The sequence below is a fragment of the Struthio camelus genome, chromosome 1 (genome assembly GCF_040807025.1).
Source record: "Struthio camelus isolate bStrCam1 chromosome 1, bStrCam1.hap1, whole genome shotgun sequence".
Taxonomy (NCBI): domain Eukaryota; kingdom Metazoa; phylum Chordata; class Aves; order Struthioniformes; family Struthionidae; genus Struthio; species Struthio camelus.
Window position 1 is genome coordinate 193,491,198 of NC_090942.1, and position 23,245 is coordinate 193,514,442.

At 42.0% G+C, this 23,245-nt stretch overlaps 1 protein-coding gene across 1 annotated transcript; it reads right to left on the minus strand.

Annotated features, from left to right (window-relative positions):
- Positions 1–17,731: 17,731 nt before the first annotated feature.
- Positions 17,732–23,025, minus strand: C1H13orf42 (chromosome 1 C13orf42 homolog). The gene is made up of 3 exons (XM_068929901.1): positions 22,280–23,025; positions 18,817–18,964; positions 17,732–17,973 (listed from the first exon to the last, which is right to left on the minus strand). Exons 1-3 carry the CDS (start codon positions 22,697–22,699, stop codon positions 17,732–17,734), a joined length of 810 nt encoding a protein of 269 aa, XP_068786002.1. The 5' UTR covers positions 22,700–23,025.
- Positions 23,026–23,245: the final 220 nt, after the last annotated feature.

Here is a 23,245-nt window from a genome sequence, read left to right on the forward strand (position 1 = left end):
GATGCTTTTGTCATTACAAATGTTCTGGAGATCACAGAAAAGCATTAGTAGCAGTTCATGTGGCTTGGTAGGAACAGCAGTAACTTGGCTCCCTGTTGAAATCCTTGGCTCCCATTGAAATCATGTGGCTGCCCAAGAGTGGAGTTATTTTCTAATTGCCAGTGGAGGAGTTCAAAGAGAAGCCAAAGACAGTACCAAATAAACATGGAACTGCAGCATATCTGGGAATGAAGTTTTAGGGGAGTGAATTAGTCCATTAGATTTTCACCTCCTGGCATCCTGTCTTCAGCTACCAAGGAGAATGAAGGTTTCACCCTAGTTAGGGCTCACAGTACCTGCAGAACAGCTGGCTGCCTTGCGTTATGAAAGTCCTTTGACTCTCAGATTTATTCCAATTTAAGAGGTGAATAGGAAGGTGCTTAAAGAAAGGGGGCACGAGGACTGTTCGAGCTGTACCACGCATTTATGTTACTACAGCATCAGTGTTAAAAACTACTTTGTTTTTTTACTGTGTATGAATTCAGCCATGCTCTAGATCCATGCTCCTCAATACTGAGATCCCATCTTTAGCTGGCAAACATATATTTATATACACTGGCAGTGGTAGTAGACAATGCGTCACTACTCAATAGTTCAAATCCAGTATCTGAGGGGTTATCATTCTGATAAGGAAAGAACTGGTGCTTCCTCTTCATCATCCTTCCAAACATCAGTAGCTCATCTGAGACCACTATCAAAGATGCTGACTGTGTTCCTTTTTTTTATTTCCACTTCAGACACTTCTCAGGAAAGCTAAATGAAAACGGTTCTTGTGTTCCCTGGTTGTATAAGCAACTGCAGCTATTATGTAACTGCCGAAAAACCAACCTCCTTTCAGGACAAAATGTACATAAAATAATTGAAAGAAACAAAAGAAGATCTAGAGTATATATTTTTCCTTAGCAACTAACCCAATGCATCCAACTATACAAATGAAAATGAAGCACAAGATCTACTAAAAACAGAAGAAAATAAACTCACTGCATATCATGATCTGCCTGTATTTAGACAAGAAAACCTCTCCCAGCAAATCCAAACTGCAGTCCCTGCATAAATCAATGACATCATCTTTGGTGACTCACTGCCTACAATATTTATATTCAGCAGACTATCTCCCTCATGGGAAAGTGTCTGTGCAGCTGAGACCCATATCTCATTCTGATCCCTGTAGAGGAGGTAAAGAGGATGTACTCTCACCTTGCCTTAATTTCACAACACTTTGCACGATATCCCAGTAGGATTTCTTCTCTCAATTTCATTACACTGTTGAATAGTTCTTTGTCTGCTGAGAAGCTTCATCTTGTGCTGCCTAGGGACTACCATAGGGAAGAACATATGTGAGTATGCTCATGTTCATATGTATAACATGAATCATCTTAGTAAACCATTTTAACATGATACACTAAGATAACATGAAGGCTGAAAGATAAGCACTTACTAAACCTGAAATGGCAGCAGTGCATGCAATATTCATTTTGCTTCAGTCTATGAAAGAGTGATGATGCATTCTTTCATTACTTGCTCACATGTTCATTGTCAAATATTCTCTCACATTTTGTATTATGCTTTCCTATTATTTGAGCTGGTCACCCCAGGCACCTTTTACAGTCAATAGGAAGAAACAGGCATTTTTACAATGCAATTCATCTAATCTGAAAGTAGACATCTAAAATATGACAGCTGAATCACACCGGAGGAGTACTCTTCAGACATTTACACCTGCATAAAATACACCCCTTGGCCTCATTTAGCTCATAGGCAATTGCCCTGTGTGAATAGCAAGATAAAGGACAATTCAACATCCATCTCTACCCCTCTTTAAACTTTAGGGCTGTAACATGTGTGTTATCTCTAAAATATTTCTGGTAGATGAAAAGAAATCCAAACTGGAATAGAGAATTGTAAGTAATTTTCCTCATTTCTGTAAATCATTGAATGCACCTCATTATCTTTATGAAAGGCTCCATTTTCTGAATTTGTATCCATTCTTGTTTTCCTCTCTGGGCTGTTAAACTTCTGCAGGACAAGGAAAATCACATGCTCCTTTTTCCCTGTATGCTCCTTTTTTTCTCCTTGGTTAAGAAATACCATTGTCACTTCACTGTTGAAGAACTCTCTGGCAACCGACTAGGGTACCTGATTTAAAAGGAATCACAGCTTTGTATTGTGGCCTAATAATTTAAGCAACATTATTCTACGTCAAACCCTTCCATTTTTTTATATTTATTTATGAAACATCTTTTCTCTTCTCCCTCTGGCTTAACCTGCATTTCTCATTAATCTCTGCTGTTATCTATCTAGCTCAGCAACAGCACTATTTGGTATAAAATATGCCATATAAAGGAGAATTATAAGCAGATTCAATAATGATTTACTTTCCTGCAACTTTGTAAATCTCAAAGAATTTGAGTCAAGGCAGAATGATTCCAGATTTACACCAGAAGAACTGAGGTCAACATCTGGCTCAGGATTTCATCCAGAGTAAGAACGGTTCAAACTGTGAAGCTTCTGTGTGCATGTGTTGGTGGGGGGTGGAAACAGCAACAAAACCGGTGTCTTTGAAAAGGAATCACCAGGCAGTTTTATAATTATGTTATTAAAAGCTGGGAAAGCAAGTAATGTCTCCCACACCCAACATAAAATTATAAACCCCAAAACACAATGTTCTTCTGACCTTTTAAATGCTATTTCAATTACTTTCTATCTGACTATGGTATTTATAGAGCATCTGTCACTGCATACAGGCACCAGCTGCATAACCACAGCAATTTGGATACGATCAAGTTAAAGCCATAGCACTAAGAGGAGCAATCATTAGTTTCTGTTACGACTTTCACTGTCCACAACAATGTGATGCACAGTAATACATACATATGTACAGAAACGAAATCCTGAACTTCAGATGAACAACCACGTTGTATGACAGTGCTGTCTCCTTGCAGGTGTATAGGTCTTAAACACCCACAGAGATCTAGGATCTCAGGCCCATTCTGAAGAAAGATAATGCAAAAGCATGTGTTGAAGCCAGCGCAGAGCATTTCTAGACACAAAGCAGCTTAGGGTTCATTCATACAGCCTCTTCCAGTTGCAGTTGGACTCATAAAGGGACTAGCACTCCCAGCCTGCCCAAAAAGTGTGTCACCATTCTATCTGCTGGTCAGATCTGCTGGCTGTGCTGCTTGTGTGATTGCTCCCTATCTATTTCATTGAAAGCCAGGCCTGTAGAAACAGCTTGCTAATTCAAAGGAAAAAAAAGATGAAAGAGTAGTAGGGGTCTGAGGGGTGAGAGACCTAAGTATGTTAGCATTATGGATCTCTGCATGTGACTGCACCCCCTCCGAAAGTGTCCTTTATTCACAGGTTTCCTTGAAGCAAGGGCATGCCTGGCCAGGTGCAGTGCCAGTTAGATAGCACTTCTGTCTGTCCTACCTGGCATGATAGGACAAAGGCTTCCTCTGTCCTCTTTTCCACATAAAATGATGGTGGATTCATTTCCTAGTGCAGAAAGGTAAGACCCAGATTTTTGCATAGCAAAACTTCATAACCTTTCCAAAGGACTACAGACACTAAAAACATCTTGGGCGCATCATCTGATAGTGAAATTAGCATAGTGCCTTTTTGGCCTACAAAGACATGATGTCTTGACCAAGGGTCAGAAAAATAACCCAACCTAGTGGAATAAGGCAGCCTCTTTTGCTTACGTCATGAACTTTAGCTGTATCTTGAGATATTACTAATGAAATTCAAGGCTAATTCAGGGCAGACCACACAGAACTGCTGCCAATCTGTCATTAACTTCAATTGTTGCCAGAGAAACACAGAGAGGGCCATTAAACTAGTGAAAGTGTGAATCCAGAGAATGAGGCACTGCCTCTTCGTGCAGAGGTGCTGCCCTGGCCATTAGCCTGACTGGGCCATTCCTGCATCATGCTGTACGGGTGGTCTCTAGAATGGGCTCCAAGGGAGATTCACTGCCCACCCTTTAGCGGGGTAGTTACGAAGGGCATCTAGCTTATCAGTGAATTCTTTCAGGTTCCCTCCCAGTGTCTGCCGCATTCAGTCACATCCCGAGGCCTTACAGAAATGAAGAAATACTCTTAAAAAACTTTCAGAAACCCTTCTTTAGATACACTCAGAATGACAGCTCTACCTCAGCTAGCCAAATCCTGTTTCATTGAAGTGCTTTTGGGAGCTGAATGAGATATGGACAAACAGGTTAGGTGCCAAATGTGATCTGCAGTCTTTCCAGGATCAGCTTTCTCAACTGTTATTAATGTAGCTGGCTGTCCTGAAGGTGGTCAGGAAGCACTGTGTACAATGGAAAATGCTGAGATCTATTTCATACTTGCAGGAATTTCACTGAATTTCGTGGAGTGAAACCTTGTTTACATCTGCGTAAATGAGATCATCATTAGACCTGAGAAACAAATTTCTTTGGTTTATGCCTCTTTTCCTCCAGCCAAACAGATCTATGGGTAGGATTAACTCCAGCTTGGAAGTTCCTACATTAAATTGTTCACATGTAGGTTTCTGCCTGTGACCTAGATGTCTAAACTAAACTCCCATGAGAGTCAACAGACTGCTCAGGCTCTTTTCCATTGCCTGAATATAGGTCTCTAGTGCTATTTAAGACATTCTAGGGTCTCACCTGGCCTGCCACTGCTGCTCCAGAGGGGTGTGAGTATCCCAAAGGTTATGTGCCATATTTACCAGCGTGTATGGATACCTTGGATACCAAGAGCATCTCAAAGGGACAATAAGCCTAACTGAACTGAGCTCCTAGTCAATGAGTACACAGAAGAGTTTAGTAGTAGTAGTCTGGAGAGCTATTCAGTTAACCTAAAGGCAGATATGTACAGCCAGTCAGCTGAATAACTGCAGACTCCATTAGCTCTATTGCCTACATCTCCGTTGTCTTTCATGGGAGCTTTGGCATCTAACTCATGCATGGATACCCCCATACAGACACCTAAAGTTAGGTGCGCACGATCTGGAGCTGAATCCCACACTTTGGGCTCAGTTCAGTTACCTACTCATTGGTGTCTCATGGCATGTTAGGTGCTGTAGGGTATCTGAAACATCCACCTATTGTGGGCAGGTATGATACAGGCTGTGGGAGACCTGTGGGTCTCTGGGAGCTGACCTTTTGGAATAGCACCTGGAGGCTAGGCAGTACACCCCAGGGAACCTCAAATGAAAGCAGACACCTTGATGTGGACATCTGAAAAGAGCCCTTTGGGTCCTTACTGGTCATTAAGTCCTTGTTTAGAACCTGGTAAAGCAGCTCTGTGTAAACTCTAGAAACAAAGCATACGGATTGTCTGAAACGAGTTCCATAAAAGAGGTTTCAAAGGAAGCAGGTGTAGGCCAAGTAACCTGCAGCTGGTATGAGCAACAGTTAGCATAATAATACGTAGTTATTATAACTTATTGTCCACAATTTATTGTCCATAAATCTCACCTCAAGTAACAAGAAGAATACTTGCCGTTGTATGACTCCATAAAGAGAAGGCAATGAGGTAAGGAAGCTTTATCTCTTTGGAAAGATAAAGAAGAGAATGTTACTGCTGAAGCAAGAAAAGCAACTGATGAGGAAAGCAGAGAAGATACAGGCCTCAGAGAACTGAAATGATGACAAATCGTGACAGGAATAAAGAATCTGTGAACACTTTTGGACTTGGGAACACTGAACAACCAGGACAGAGTTCTGAAAAATACCATTTTTAGGATGAGATTCCAAGGTTGTCTGGCCAACAGATCGGTAAGATCTTATGAATGGGGCTATATTTCACTGCTTAGTTTTGCACAGTAGTGATGATACCCTGTGAAACTTATCTGTAAGAGGACTAACTACTCAGCTGCTGGCCATCTAGTTGTATCACTTTGGCAACAGAGGGAAAGGCCTGGGACACAGTCTAATGCAAAGGCTCCTTTGCAAAGGAGTAAAAGGAGAGTATATGTCCTACCTCTACAGTCCATGTCCTTTGCATGTCCATTCACCACACGAAAGTGAGAGACCTATCTTTCTGGAGTACAAATCCTCATAAGGCTTACCCTGGATTGGGAAATGATCCCTCTTGCCCTCAGAAAGAGGCTATGGCAGATCTGCCACAATCTTAGCATGACAGCAAGGTTTACCAGAGGGCACTGAGCGGGATATCAGCAAATAGTCTTTACTTAGCAACTCACAGGCTTCTTGAATCAGCTGGAATGTCACATAGCATCATCAAACACGGTACAGGTCATGACCCTTTTGACTCCTGCCTCAGTTCTGAAAAATACAGAAGGTGATGACTTCAGGTAACATAGAGGAAAAATCATCTAGCCTAGTTTCCTCCTGAAAATGATCCAGCCGTTGATAGAGAAGAACCAGAAAGCAGGGCTCAGCATACTCTAAACTTCTTGATGTTGTAAATACAAATCCCAAGGAGTAATAAAGAAAATGCATCAATCCCTGTCAAGAAGTTTCTGGAGCAGTGGCTGAAGGTAACTCCAGGAAGGTGAAAGAATTGTTCTCTGCTCTGTCCAGGAGGTACAGTTCCTAAAACAGAAATGCAGGTGGAACAAAGGTCATGTGTGCCTGCTGGAAGGAAAATATAGTTGTTTAGCCTTATTTCTTTAGAGAATAGATTTTATGTCTGTTCATCCTAGGCATTCTCATCTGTGTACAGAGCTCTCTACTCCTTCTCTGTTAATAAGGAAGGTCCCTGTTCTAGTTAAGAAAACTAGGCAGAAAGTCACAAACGATAGTTGTGCAGAGCATCTGTGTAGTCTGCATTCCTTAGCATCTCCTGCACTTAAGTAACATCTAGAGGGCTCAAACAAGGCTTTGATCCTGGTGTGTCAGATGCTACAAACATATGCATAAGAGAGAGCCTCTGGCCCAGTGGGGGCAGGCAAAGGCTGAGAAGGAAAGACAGCTATGTGTGAGTTTAGGGGAGCTATTACCACCAAGATTTCACAACTAGCCTTGTGACTCCCAGTTTGAAATATTTCAAAGGCCCTGATCTTAAGCCGAACACCCAAAATCACTAGAAGTTTTGAAAAACCTTGACCTATACCACTGTATTACAATCAGAGAAAGTCAGACATTAATATTCCCTCTACAGAGGCAACATTCAGGATCAAATGCTGATCCGCCCTACCCTACACTAAATGTTACTCATATCTTCCCAGTGAAGCTCCTGATAGAGCGTCACGATTGGTCTCTAGATCTGAGCAAATAATGGCATAAAGCAGCCAGCAGTAAATTCAAGTTTCTTCCCAGGGAAGTTGCTGAAGTTGATCTAAATTTCAGTCCTTTACTGCTGTCCCTGTAACGATCATCAAAGTAGCATGAAAACTACAGAGGAAGGGGCAGAGGTATACTCAGATCACCCACAGCAGACTTTTAATTTAAGCATATGACTCCTTTCTACTTATGATCAAGAGGATTGGATTTGAGCAGCTCTGGGCAGCAGGCAAGCTGAATGGCGCATTGCTCTAGATGTTGCAAAGACAAATTTGCAATTCATTTCACCTAACTGTAGCTAGCTAAAGCTTATATACGTAGGCTGAGCTAATTGGCCAGGCCCTTTTATAGACTATGAGAGAGAGGTATTTTCAGAAGGTGATTCATCCTACCCTATAAGACAGGTGCCTCAGAGAGGCAGGATGAATAGCCTGCAAAAAAGGCTATCAGCCTCCAGTGACTTTACAGGGAGCCTAAGCATGGCTTAGACTAGATGCATAAAACCTTAGATGGTAAGAGTTATCCCAGTCAGAGCTAGACAGGCTAAATCCCATCTAGTTCTGAATCGGAACAGGGCCCACATACCATGTTCAGAAGAGTTCAGGCATAGGCATTTCCTTATATTTAACAGAGAATGCATATATCAGTCAGTCCTTTTTCTCTCTGTGCTCTTCCATTTTGGCTATATCAATCGTTACATTTCTCTTCCCATTCTGCTGACCTCAATGCAGTAACACAACCAGAGAAATACAGTTTTTTGTATTTCTGGGAGAAGGAGGAAGAATAAAACACAGTCATATACAAATACCAGCGTGCAAACCCATTTCAGAGGTTGAGAGCAGAAAATCAGAGTACAGGCAGAACAGTCTGTGTGTTTCTGGCATGCTTGCAGGCACAACACCAGTAAGTATCTGAAAGACAAAACTACTATCGGCTCAGCATAGAAAGAGAGTTGCCAGATTCAGACAAAAATAAGTGCGAGGCCCAACCTAAGCATGTGTGTGCATGCTGAAGGGAGCCAGGAAATCTCTACAAATGTCACCATCCACTCCATTTTGATATACAGACCCCAGAGGCCAAGAACTGCACTCCCGGATCTTTTTGTGCAAACTGTGACAAGTCAGACTCACATCAAGAGCTCTCTATATGTTTTGGCTCGATATCTGCTCCCAGTTATGCTGGTGGAAGGAACTCCAGATTCACACCAACCTAACAGAGTTTATTTTGCCATCTGTCTGTGTTTAGTCTTCATATTAATAATTAAGGCAAGCAATGCAGATCGGGATGGAAATTCTTTCCTGGGGAACAGAGCTGTGTGCCACGCAAACCACCTAGGAGCCACTGAAACTGTTGTTTCAAAAATCATTAGTGAGAAAGCTCACTGCTCATTTTTCCATAAGTTTCTGCACTTCTAGGATGCCCATTGCCATGGGCCTGTTATTTAGCATTTCTGCTGAACAAGAGCATGTCCAAAAAGCAATGATCCCTCTTAACACTATGCTGTGAACTTTGTGATTTTCGGGGGTGCTATAAATGTGCTTTCCGTGGTTTGTTAACAAAATCATCCTTCCTGTCAATGAATTAGGGCTGTGGGGAGGCAAACTGCATGACATTTCCCTTAAGGAATTTTTCCCAGTTCACTCCACCAGGGGAAATAGAGGGTTCCAGATCCATCCCCCTGGCTTTACACACACACACACACACACACACACACACACGTGACACACACACAGGGTCTCCATTCTGCCAGCAGCTGCATAGGCCGTAGGAGATCTGCCAGAGGCACAGTGCAGGGTTATTTGCATGGAGGCCCCTGCCCCTTCACTCATTCAGGAAATCCTTCTCATCAATGGCCACGTAATTCTAACAGAGGATCCGCATTTAGTGCGGCCTTGGCTTTCCGCTTTCCCCCACCCAAAGCATGGGTGGAGGGTCACTACCTAGCTAAGGGGGTCTCTGTCAGCCATTCACTGCTTTCCAGCGCAGGTTGTAAAGGAGCAGGTCTGAAGAAACAAGTCTGCTTTATTGTATGCAACAAATGAAATCCCAAAGGAGAAAAGCAAATGTGGCAAAAGGTAAAGGCATTATTAATCTCATGGACAAATGCGTCTGTCACCACTGATGTGGGATGTCTTTGCTTCTTCTGGTTCTTTCCTGATTTACGCTGAGCACAATCCGCTCTGCTTCTGTGGGGATATGACTCAGCACTCAATTTTGGCACAGGCTGCTCGTAATTAATTATAACTGTGAAGTGCAGAGCTGTGGGGGCCCCAATTCTATTGATAAACCTTTTCACAACATAATCAGATTTTAACCTCATCCAGTCCCATTACAAAAGTCCCCATTGAGAATCAGTACTTCTCCTCTGAAGGATAAAATACTTCCTTGAGCTTTTCCCAGGTCTCTTTACCAAATCTCTCTGTAATAAGAGATTTCAGACAGGAATTGATAAATCCATACTAAAGGGAGGGAAAATAAGATATTACAGTCATGGAATAGAAGAGAGCTCTTGAAGTGCTGGTTAAAGAAAATGCAATGGCAACCCTTTAAAGGAAAAAAACAATGTCCTCATTTTGTATGCACTTGTTTTTTTAATAGCTCTGCTCATTTTGACTCCCAATCCTAAATTCTTGACATCATTAATTCCAGTTTCCATGGACGAAATACATTAAATTTTGAAGCCAGAGTGTAATTAAAGCTAGTTACAAGAAAATCATCCCTGAGCAATTTGAATCCTTTTAGAACCAATATGGCTAAACTTTTGACAGAATAAAGAGGGGAAATTAATGGATCTCATATCAGACTTGAGTGAAAGGCAACTGTTTTGTTTGGGAAAACCGTACTGCAATTGGCATTTAAATCTGACTTACAAAGCTTGCTATTGAATTTTTTTAAGTGTTCTCTCACCGCATATTTTCATCTTAAACAGTGATGCTGAAAGAAGCTTACCACGGTTTGGCTGTCTGCTCTCAGCTTCTGCAAGGCAGGTGCTCTTGGCTCTCCGCAGCAACTGAGTTGCTCCTGCTTGTTGCTGTTCTGCCACACCAGCTGTGAGTTTCTTTTTTTTCTTCTTTCTTCATTTAAGTCTATCAATTTTGAACATCTAAAGCCCATGGTACACAGGACTGAGAGATTCACAGAGAAATAAAACCCCCAGCATTTGCCTTTCTGTGTATCCTTGTCCAGGAAAACAGAGCATATTGCTCTGAAGAAAACAAAGAGAAGAGCATTTTTGGTTTGCCTGAGTTCGAACCAAGTGTTTCAAGGTGAAAACCTGAAGGTGCTCAGGAGATATTTGTGCATGGGAGGGAGAGGGTGTCTATTTCTGATAGAACAGCCTCAGTTTCAAAATCCATGGATTCTAGGATTATACTGCTCACCCTTTTAAGCACTGCTGTTAAGCGGGATCAAATGCTGCCCGCTTGTGCCTGTCTCAGGGTATGTCTGTCCAGCCAGGTGCAGGCCATTGCCTGCCCAGCCTCTCAACTGACCGGATGGTCTCCAGAAGCCCTGCAAGTGCACGCCAAATGCATCTGGTAAGTCCTGCCTCCATAAGGCCTCATACCCTACAAGAAGTAGAAAGACCAAATACTGTGTTTATAAAGGCAATATTTGCACTGAATCTCTTCATCCTTAGATCTTTCCCTAGGTTAATTTATTCCTTCATGTTCTCTATTTCCTTTTAGCCTCCTGAAGGCAACAGAAGAGATTCAGGTCTACCATAGTAACAGTGATCCGAATCTGGTCCTTAATACCTGGCTTCACTGTAGAATAAGAAGTCCAAAATCTTCCTTTGAGGAAAGAGGTGCATGGTGAGATGTTGCTCTAACAGAACAGCAGGTCTGTGGAAAATGCCATGCTGCCACATGCAAGTACCCCCAGCGGTGGGGTACTTTTGCAAGTGCCCCTGGACATGCTCAGGCAAATATAAGAGCAGCAGCAGTTCTTATATTCACATGACATTTATAGAAGTTCTGCTTTTGAGAGTGATAGCACTTCTAGGAATATTATCAGGAAATCCTGTAGGGCCTAAGTTGCATGGGAGCATCAGTAACAAATAACAAGCCTGCAGGAAGAGAGCGGTAAAGGTTGTGGAAATGTAACAAAGCTGTAGGACAATCCTTTCTTTCAGAATTACATCACTCCAGAATTTACATGAGCAGTGTTAGAAACAGGCAGACTGGGCTGATTCTGGACTTCTTGTGGATCCAATCTCATTGCTAGAAGTGGAACTGTGTCTGTTGAAACTTGGCTGCATACCATCTTTTCCAAAAGAAGTCAGACACCACTGCAGTTGTCAGAGTCACCTGACTCCCACTGATGCTAGTTATATGCCTTTTGAAAAATCTCACTAAGGACCACTGAAAATCTGGCCCCAAGTATACTCACTTCAGTTTACTCAGCTGTAATTATGGGTCAGCTCTGCTCACACTGGAGTCCTTCCATTGAACTGCTCTCTTTCCTGGCACAGCAAAGATTTATATCATTGCGGTGAGGGGGCAAAAATTAATTCTGCATATTGGAAACTGAAAAGTGAAGCTATTGAAGGGTAAGAATGTGATGAATCAGTTCTGTACAGTGAAGTGATACTAAAGCTAGCTCTAACTTATGAATAGCACAAAGTATTTTATTGTTTATCAATTCCCTTCTCCCTTTGCTCTTCCCCATGCAAATATCTGGAGACAACGGTACTGTGTTTGTTAGTTAACAAGGATACAGTGTCATACATCAAACCAGAAGCAAGCCCAGGCTGAGAGCCTGCGTGTGAGCAGTCCCAGCGCTGAGGTCATACCTGGGCCTTATTAATGCAGAGAACCTCATTAATCTGAACACTGTGGGACTGACTACAGAACCATCTGAATTAATGAAAGTTCCTGTTCCCGGTGTACAGTCATAACTAGTGCAAGGACATATTCCTTTTCTTTCTGCAAATGAATATTTTGGCATAAAACAAAGCAAAAAACCTCAAGAAGTTTAGAGTGCGTGCACTACATATAAACATTCTCCTGGAAGCTGCAGCAGCAGCTGACGCAGGAGCAGGTTAGCTTTTGACTGAGCTGCTTGGATTAGCAAATTCTGGAATAATGATGTTGCAGACTCTAAGAAGCTGAAAACCTCAGATATTGATTCTCACGGGCTTTGGAAGGAACTTCAGAATCAGGTCAGAAACTCTCAGCTAAGGCCTATTTCAAGACTGAACTTTTGAATATTCAAATCATCTGCTCATTATTTTTAATCTATCTCTGTATTTTCTGGGCCTAAAAGTGCACTGGTTTTGGCAGTGACAATACTTTGTCCATTTGCTTCCAGACAGTCAGAGGCAAGTGGTCAGCATCTCGGGAATGATTTACTGGGGTCTCAGTGTCTCCTATGATATCATCGTTATTTATTTCCTAGGGAAATCATCTCCCTGGAAGAATAAACTCATTTAAAGAACTAATGTAAACTGGAAACTGCCAAATAAACATTTATGAATTAAGGAGTCTAGAAGTGACAAACAGATACACATACTGACCTTCTATTGATGAAGCAGGACAAAACACTTCTACTTCCCTATCATTCTCACTTCTCTTGCTGATCATAGATATAGGAGGGCTGCAGAATATTTAGGAATGAACTGCCACCATGTGGCCAAGAAACAGTTCTAGCTATTTTCTAGAAATCTGCAAGAGCTGTTGCTCTAAGATCAGTGACAGTCCACAGCACTTACTAGTGAAAGATTTCTGCTTATTCACACACTTCCCTTCAGCAGTACTTGCTGTATGGTGGCTCATTACTAGTGGCCACAGCCGCCTTTGCTCCCGTCTTATTCTCACTATAAGAAGTGAAATGTGTATTTTTTGTTCCATAAATTCTTTTTATATTTTCTCTAATGGGTCCTCTCATCTCTTGCCAGGTTTCAGGGTATCATATTCACTGAGTCATGTAAGTGATGATGCCTGGTCTTGAGTTAGAAAGGACTGATGAATTTTTAATATGACATTCTTGTTAGTAGAAAACATCCCAACATGCACTAAATAACTCCTAATCGAGTAACGGACTCTACCCTCTGCTTCTCAGACCAGTCTGAAGCATCTGGCCTCGTATCCTCTGATTTGCCCTAAAAATTCTTTCAGAATAAAATGCTGTGCTAGCCCTTAAACTCAAGAGTAATTCCACTGATCTAATGCGACTCAGTTCCACTTTACCATGGGCTTAACTCAGAGCTAGAGGCCCGAAAGGTGGCAAAGGCCCCTAAATGTAGGCTGTGGCTGTCCAGCTTTGTTTTGCCTACATCTCCTTGTGGACTTGCTGCACCATGGAAACAGAACTGGTGCGCTCCTGAATTTGCACAAGCAGAACTAGGAACTGGCCCCACAGTTGAGAGAATTTTGAAGACAGCTGTTAGGTGTTAATCTAATATTTTTCACACATCCCACTCACTCCTGAGCAGCAGATAACCATATATCTTTCTTATGTATTACCTTGGAGGACTTCCTGCATTACTTAATACAGTGCTGACACCTTCTGCCGTCATTATAACTTTACAGCACTGAAAGATTCAAACCAGAGTGCACATCTTGTCCGGTTGCCAAATTTCCATTAGCTGCCTATATTTCTTCTGTTTCTGTCAAAGACACTTATGATTTCAGGTTACTTACGTGCTTACACCATCATGGTTGCAGCAAGTTGCTGGACACAAAAGGACGTTATAAATAACACGATTTCTTCAGCACGATTTCTTCAACAGACTTCATCTCTCTTTAAATTACTGGGTTCTTGTGTACCGTATCTTTAGTTTCTCATAGATGATTGGAGGTGTGGCATGAGAGAAATTCATACTTAGCGTCCCTCTAGTGCTAGTGCTCTAGCTAGAGGAACTTGAAATACCCCCGTACTTCAGCTGAGCTGGACTTTGAAACAATAAAATAAGAGATGCTCTCCTAAAGATTTTGCCTACTACTCCAGTGCATTATGGGAAATAGCTTTTGGAAACTAGTGCTGCAAGGAACGCTTACCCAAAGCGGCCTTGATCAACAGAGCTCCTAGTTTATGCACTTCATTATCAGAGCCCAGGGATATGACTGAAAAAGCTCACTAATAATCTCTACAAGGGATCTAGGTCATACAGAGCTCTGCTGGTCATGAATAATTCGGCTGTATGATTTGCATAGTCAGAGCACCTACGGTAGATATTTAATTTCAACATCGCAATGCCTGAAAACAGCTGCATGTCACCACAAGGTGATTTAGAGGGCAGAGAGACTCCTCGGTCTCCAAAGTCCTTGTGGAAACAATTCAGAGTAGCTGGTGAGGCACCTTTCTAGGGCGACTGACTGATCCTGGAAAGGTAGTTGGAAGCTGCCTACAGCATGTTAGGCAGAGGCATGTTTCTGTCTCGGGGCAAGACAGAGAGTGCTTACATCCACAGTAAACCCTTCTCTGAGGAGGCAGCTAACTGCCTGGGAGATGAGAGAAGAAATGTCCCCTTTTCCTCTTCCCGACTCCCCTTCTGCACAGCAGCCCCGTTCCAGGACGGGCAGCAGAAGGCCTGCCTCCTGGGCTCCTCTTGGCTAGTTTGAACACTCAGCTCCCACTCCCTAGAGACAGCTCCCTAATTAACAGGCTAGGGCCACTCTCCATAACTCTGTTGGAGCTAGGCCATGTCTAGCTAGAAGCTCAACGGGGGCTCAAAAGCCAGAGAGAAAACGAAGAGGCCTGAGTCTGTGGGCTAGGAGGCAGATGTCCTCTGAGATATCTTTGTTTTCCTGGCTTAATTTAAATTCCTAAGACAATAATAGGTTTGGAGTGAGCTTTAAGTAAAGACCAAAACAAGAAAATACAGAATCCAAAACAAAATTACAAATCTTTTTTTTTTTCTCTCTCTCTCTCTCTCATTCATAAAAGCAAACATATATTTCACACTGGAATTTGTGCGCTGGACAGCAGGGGGACCCTTACCCTCTGCAGCAGCAAGAGTGATCAGAGATACCTCAGCTTACAAGGACAGTCAGGAAGTTACAGGACAGGTACCAGTGCTCGAGTGCACTGATTTTGCACATCATAGTGCATCCTTAAAACAAAAACAACAGCAAAAATATTGGCCACTCCCAATGAGTAAAACCTTGGCACTATGAATAAGAAGCACAGCCCAGGGTGGAACACCACCGGAAACCTTTTCTTCTTCTTTCATCAGTATTTTAACAACATATGTGTCTAATCCTGCTATAGTTTTTCAAAAAGATGGTGAGGTTTTCTATAAGTATCCCTGTTATGGGTTCCAGTAGCAGTAAAGGTGACTAGAGACTCATTAAATATGTTCCTCAAAAACTTCAGCATGAGATTCTGAGAGGGATTTCAGGGTAACAGAGTTTCCAAAATAATGCGGTTTTAAGCATCCTCCCCCATTTCATATACACAGAGCTGCAGCCATGAGGTACCCCAGAGAGGACACGGGTGTTTGGAGCATGTTGTGCTCTTCCCATCCCACCTAACTGTGGGGCCTTGAATGGACATATCAAAGCTGGAACGGCTTTAAGGACAGTTATGATGTTCAGTTCAGGGCAGTAAGGACAGAACTGGGGAAGTACGAAGGCAGCAGTACCATCCGCATATAGAATACTGACACTGAATAGAACCGTTCCTGTGAGCAAAAGCAAAACGTAGACCTTCATTTGAACTTTTCACCATGATGCATCAATGATGTTAGTTAAACTGGTCATTTTGAGGAGGTTATAGGCTAGACTGAGAGTAGCAAGAGCACTTCTAGAACTGAAGTACTACGGAAACAATTTCCCCCTCCCCTTCATGAACACCACTAGAAAAAGAACAAAAGGTTTTATTCAGTCAGGAGATGCCAGTTCTAAATAGATGAACACATACTTCTTGGCACTTTCCTATCTCATGACAGAAAGTGTCCTAGGCCAGCAAGATATGAGAGAGGTGCTTCCACCTAATGGCAGAAATGCTGGTTGAATAACTCAATCCCAAAGATTAAGAGCATAGATCAGCAAGAATTGCATTCTGCCAAATGTTCTATGCAGTGGGCACAAGGTTTAGGAAGATTATGACATAGCAAATGTGTTATATTAATGGTTAGTGCCTTCAGGAATTTATCCAAGTGTTTGGACACAAAAACTACTGAACACAGAAAGAGTAAATCCCCCATGACTCATTAGCTGGTTATATTAGTGTTGCCATGATCCTTCTGTCACAGAGAAACACTGATTGAACACCAGTTGAAAAAAATTATATCCGAGTAAACAAAGGCTTGCTCCCAAACATCTTATCAAATTCTTAAGACAAAGCATGAACTGGGAGATTTGGCTCAAACTGATGCCAGATTTACAAATGGTATTGCCCTATCTGAAGGGCAGCAAGCTAGTACTTCCATAGGATGCTAGGTCTTGGTCTATGCATTTTTAAATTACTGTACATCAGTAAAACAGGCAGAGAGTGTGACACAACAATTCCAAGTATCACATGGAAGACATCTCACCTCTCAGATGAAAGAGCCTGAAGGAGAACACCTCTACACTGTGTTCTTCCTAATGTTTAGCCTTTAATGATGAACTGTGCAGAAATCCAAATACTGGGTATAATCTAATGCTGATGTAATGGGATTTATCTGCAAATTGCCTCCTGCCCTTGAGAACAACCTATGCTCCAGTTTGCTCAAACTGTTCTGCTCCAAGACATTAATAAGCTTTTCTAGTGTACACTGGGATGCTTTAGATTCCTAGCATTTAAAGAAGATTCGTTCTGCACTTGGCTGTTGAAATAGATGAAAACTGAGAGAAGTGTAACCATATAAAAAAAGCTGTAAAAATTTTTGCGTGCAATGAACCCCTTGATGTTGTATCCAAGAACAGAACTGTTCCTGTTAGCAAGCAGAGTACAAGATACCTTAATCTTTCAAAACACACTGGAGAAATCCCTCAAAACATTCCTCTGTGCTGGTTTCTTCACTGCAGCTCCTTTTGCTTGTACCACAGCCTCTTCGCAGTGCCACTGGATACTCCCAGATGGCAGAGTCAATGATGGCACATTCTAATTTTCACATGCAAAAAAAAAGGAGAAAACTCTGCTTCGCTGCTCTGAAGTTGGAGACATTGGTGCAAAAACTAACAATGTATTAGCTGAATTGCTTTGCACTGCTGGAATCAGAAGAAAAGTTACTGCACCAGGCAATCTTTGAATCATTGCTTTCAAAACAGCACTATAAAAAGGCTTGTCAAGTTGGAGTTCCCCCCCAGTACGATGATAAAGCAATATTGTTAGGCACAATGAACTTGATGAGCAAAACACTCACATGAGTCCAACACTGGAAAAGCCATGGCTTAGAATATATCCCACACAAAGAACCTTCAGTGGCTGCACATATGACTTCTACAGGGTAAGATACAGACCAGTGGTAAAAAAAGAAGCAAGTCTTACACACACAGTCTCATATATATCTTCAGCTGAAGATGAAATATGCTTTCAAAATTCTTTCTTATGTGTTTTGGGCTTAAATTTTAAAGTGTTATATGCCCCTTCCACAGCTTTAGGCAAGTACATGGGATGTCTTTCCAGCCTCTTTCTAGAGCCAGTGGTTCTCCACTGGTTGTTTCCTTGAGATTGGTTTGCAGCCTTTGCTGTTTGGGCAGTATCTTGTGAGTATCTCCGGGGAGCACGAAGGATCCAGTTTGAGTGTAAACTGTGTTCACTTGTGCTGGTAGCAACTGAAAGACAGAAGATAATCTGGAGTTAGCAGAGTTCAAGAGTGATATTTTTACATCCACCGCAAAAGAACAAGGTGTCTGCTATGTCCTTCCTGGAGGTAATGCTGAGAAATCAAGCAAACACTTACTAATGGCTTTCAACCTGTTTCACTTCAGGATGCCGCTTGGGATGGGATTCACCTTACCTAATATTTCAATGCTTGAAGTGTAAATGTGTATATCGGGTCTAGTCTCTTTACAGGCACTTTTAGGGACAGTTAATGTGACTTGTTTCAGATATCTACTTTAGCCTAAGACAAAACACTTGCAAATGCCAATTTCTCTCCACTGATTATATAGGATGGATGAAGAGCTCAGGTGGGCACATCTTCCTTTAGTCAGGCAAATCTCATCCTTTCTAATGGAAATGTACCATTTTTTAGCCTAATCTCTAAATGACTTCTGTTTTGCTGGTTGGAGAGAAAATATCCAGCCATTTCTTAATGAGAAAAATGAAAAACACATGTAGGAAGAATTATCTTTACATTTTTTATAGCTCTCCTCCAAAGATGGCTGAGGGTAGAGATGCAAGGGTAGAATTCAGCCCTGAGCAGAAGGTAAGCACTACTCCACGTGCTACATTTCCTCATGCAATGACTACACATAAAATAGTGCACTCTTTCAGTGGGGAACAGTGTATTACTATAGTTTCACATAGATGCACATAGTGATCCTAGATTTGTGAAGCAAAATTGGGATGGAAAGTGTGTCTATTAAATAAACAAATATGGTTTCACATCACCACTCCTCCACCTACTCTCTACCCAGCAAGAGTAATCATATTTGGGCTGTTTTATACTGCACCATCAAAATCAACATCCACATTTGGCAGATCCACGTCAGGAACTCCCCGCCATCTCTCTGAATCCAGGTCTGCAATAACTGAGTCGAAGAAAGCTATTGCTTCTCTTACATCTGAACTGGACTGTGGAATTTTTCTTTCCATAGGTGTCTGTTGAACAGATAGGTAAGAGTTAGCTGATAATTCAAACTGTCAGAAAAGGATATAGGTCCAGATTACTCCAGTTTGTAGCCATCAAAGAAAGCAGGACAGCAGACTAACAAATATCCATCTTGTCACTTGCTCAATACCAAACATTTTCCACTCGGACATTGCTAGCCAGGTTTTCCAAAATCCCTCAGAATCCTAGTACCAGGCTATTTGATTGGGTGCCTAAGTGACAGCTAAGCTTTGTGGGCAAATTTATTCTACCTAGCAGTAGGCACCTAATGAGACATGCACATTAGAACTTTAGTCACGCAGGGTTCCCTCTATAATTAATGCAAGGCTCCAGTACCCTCAGCAGATGAGTCAGGCCTTAGTAGGCTGAACACCCCTCTGCAGACAGCTCTTGCTGTTAACTGCAGAGGAATCGTAGGGTAGCTTGGTTACTAATTTAAGCACCTCATTAAAATGCTTAGGTTAGGTGAAATAAATCCAGACCTAAATTGCTGGAATCTTTTTGAAATGGAAAAGGACTATGTGCATTAAAATACGAGTCATTCAATTCTGTGATGATAATTCCCACAGGAAAGCCCTGGGTCATGGAAAGCCATAGGAGCCTGTCTTGATAAAAAAGCAAACGCCTGTCTGTAAATTCTGAAACAGTCATAAAGCCTTGGTTAGCAAGTCTGTAGGTCTGTGTAGGATGAACTCTTTCTGCCATTCACAGGGGTTCCACCTAATAAAGGACTGTGTATTTTCTCTGAGAGTCCAAGCCAGGCACCTTGCCAGACAGAAATACAAAGTCAGAACATTACTACCTTGGGTTTCAAGCCTACAAGGAAAAGGTACATGCTCTATCCCATCTCAGAAGGATCAGCTTGCTCCGCATTCTGTGAGATGATGGGGGCAGAGAGATGAACTAGCTTATTCCCCTCCTGCCATTATGGGTTGATTGACATCCTCAGAAGTGCTAAAAGATAACTGTAAACACATATCTACTGAGAACAGTGACAGCTATTATGACTAAGCCCTTAGTGGTTAAAAGGCATTTTAAATAAATGCTTGTTTTTCAAATATCTGATACAACTCTATTTTTCTCTCTCACTAGACCCAAGCAGCAAATTTCGAATCCGCAGTCAGCCTTGAAGTCCAGGCCCCATTCAGAAGCCAGGCGTTAGTTCAGCCCATTTTTTATCCAGTAGAATCTTTGGGACCTGAGGACAGGGATGTCTGGACAAAGTACATTCCCATTAATCGTGCAGCAACTAGGGGAAAGAAGAGGATTTCCACTGACAGCTGATTTAACACAAACAGGTAGTTAGGTACAAAACCATTCAAGCCTGTTGATAAAATGAACCTTGCAATCTGTGAATAAAAAACTTGCAGTTAGGAAGCAGGGGAGTCATCTGTATATTCTAGAAGTCTTCTTGATCTCTCCTTAATTTTTGCAAAGCCAGTACTGTGCTGCTGTGACCCTGGCATGTGTTGGCAGGAATGACTCAGTTTATGGCATATCTTGCTGATGTTTCTGTCTGTTCATGAGGGGGAGGCTTGTGGAGCTACAGCGCCAGCCTGTATCAGGGCTGTTCATGCATAAGAGCTAGTCAGCCACAGTCAGATGACAGCTTCAGCCTCTATGAGATTCATTTGTTTACTAAAATAAAGCTTTTGGCATTTTTTAAGTGGAATTTTCAGTGGCAAACCTCAGGAAGTCACAACCCTACATGAAGCCTAGATGTGCAGAGTCTATTTCACAGGCTCTTGGCCCATAGTTAGAGTATCCTTTCCTACTCTTTTTTCCCCACCTGGCTGATGGTTAGTCACATACTGCTGTGATGTATGGCCACTCAGCTTACCGGGGGAACTAGCGTGCTATAAATCTGCTCTTCATTACGCCTGTCTTTGCGAAACAGGACACAATGTCTGTTCACAGACTGTGTACTGATAGTGTGGGAATCATCTCTTGGCACCTAGCACCACCATGCAAGTCTTTCTTCTATATCTCAGTCATTCCTTTGGATGTTTCCCTAGCCCTGAATCATTTTATAAATTATAAAAAAATTCTTTATAAAACTTTAAAAACTTTTTATAAAACATCTTTATGAAAACTGTCTCCTCCAGTTCAGGGAGCTGAACATTGTTTCCTGCTATTATTCCTAGATTATGAGAGTCACTGTTCAAACCATTATAAAGGTGATACAAAGCCCAATAAGACCAAATGAAAGATTCCCACTGACTAAATGTGTATTAGATCAAAACTTAAAATAAAATATGTGGTATATAGTCCTACAAATGTGAGGCTTGTGCTTTGGTTAAGCAATGTCTGTAACAGAGCTCTGTTTCAGCTATTTTGAGATTCTGGAGTGGCAGAACATATAAGTGCAGCAATACCTTTCTGGTAATGTCTACCTGCGCTATTCAATAAGTCAGCCATATGTCCCTTCTTCCTATGATCCCTGTTGGTGTCCAGTTTAAGGGCTGCACTAGGCAAGCTGTGAGTCTGCTGTTAAAGATGTGTTTGTGATCATGTTACCTGAACAGATCACCCCTCCTGCTGGAATTCTTTCCTTTGTCCCCACTGAATCAAGTCCAGAGTCAGATCAGCCACTGAACTTTCTAACCACATGCACTCCATAAAATGCAGCTAGGAGGAAGCTTTGCAATCGTTTCCTCTCTAAGGTATATGGAGATATCAAAGACAATATTTCAAGGTTATTTTGTGATGTCATTACAGTAAAAGGTGAGGAATTACAGTCTCAAAACTTCCTGCCAGTTTCTTAAGTAACAGAGAAGGGAGCCCTAGGAATGCCTCATGTCCTATCAGTTAAGCTTGTACTCATGACAAAAGTAGCATTGACAAGCTGTCTGATGAGTCATAGAAAATTCTAGCTGTTTCAATGTATTTAAAATTACTTTGTATAAGTAATTGTAAAGCCAATAAAAGTACTGCCCATAAACCCAGGGATTGCTGTGCTTGCCAGCCAGTAGCAGCTATAAATAATCATAGGAAGAACTCTGTAGCTTGTTAGAGTACTGAAAAAACAGCTATCTTTCAGAATGTGTTTTCACATACTTCCCATACTCACATATCTATTTTCTTCTCCTCTTTTTCTCTCTCTCACACACAGAGACATCTGATCAGTCATTTATATTTGACCTCACTATTCTAAAAGAAACTTTAAGGTATTTAGTAGCATTACATATGATGTAACAGAAAGAAGACAATCAGCTGGAGACCAATAAAGTAGAAAATTGTAGGTCATATGACTAATTGCTTCATGGCTTAGGACTAATCACATGGCAAAAGTTCTTAGGAATTACCTTAGAAGAATCTTTGAAAGGAAGAGGAGGTGATGACTTTTCTCCAGTTTCGGATGATTTTGTGGGCACCGGGGAATCTGCAGCCGTATGCATGGATTTTAAGTTATTGATACTGTCAAGATATTTTTTCCTCAAGGCTAACAGATCCTGTAAGTACTTCAAGCAGTCCTGAGTCCTGGAGTACATCCAGGCCCTGTCTTCCTCTTTTGGCTGGAAGTAAGCACAGGAGTCGATGCTGGTTGTACTTTTGCATTTTTTCAGTGGTTCACTAACTTTCTCCTGCTCACCACCAAGAACATACATAGAAGTGCTACGGATCAGTCTCACTGCAGAACCTGTGCCATCACAGTAAGGGATGTTGTCTGTCACATTTCTTCGGTGGGAGTTTGGGTGAAATATAGAATGGATCTTTTTGAACATAGTGTGTCACTTCCTCCCCTTTGCACCTCTTCTCTTTGGGCTTCTTAATTTTGACCAAAGGTCTGGTAATCCAGTAGCTGCAACTATTGCCTTCAGCTGACAGACAACTTTGCCATTTACTGATCGAGGATAAAAAAATCTAATACTATTCAATTGCTGTCAATCTAATACATCATGAAGAGCATGATGGTAAGGCCAAAGTGAGTTTTCTGTCCCATTTGTGTCAGTTATTTAGCTTTGCTCTTCTCTTGGAGTAAAATACAGTACAGGAGGTCAAACGTCATTCTTTGACCCTTTCTTTGATTGCTCCCCAAACAAAACAGCAGCACCTGACGGAAGTTCCCTCTTCAGCGTTTCCTTCGCTTTTCCCTGTCGGCCTCAGCGTCACACCGCTGTTTCCTTCACCGTCCGGCGCCGCGGATGGGAGGGCTGCTGCCGCTGGCCATGGTGCTGAAACGCCTCCGCCGTCCCAGGAGCGTCCACCCGCCTGTGCAAGTCCCGGGACAGGCGGCCCAGCAGGCCTCTACAGGGTATTTTTTGGAAGAG

Excerpts from the sequence above, each read along its gene's own strand:
- C1H13orf42 (XM_068929901.1), bottom strand. The coding sequence starts at position 22,699 with ATGTTCAAAAAGATCCATTCTATATTTCACCCAAACTCCCACCGAAGA. Across the intron at positions 18,965-22,279 it reads CTTTCAAAGATTCTTCTAAG|ACACCTATGGAAAGAAAAAT; the intron begins GTAATTCCTAAG and ends TCTGTTCAACAG. Across the intron at positions 17,974-18,816 it reads TGTGGATGTTGATTTTGATG|TTGCTACCAGCACAAGTGAA; the intron begins GTGCAGTATAAA and ends TCTGTCTTTCAG.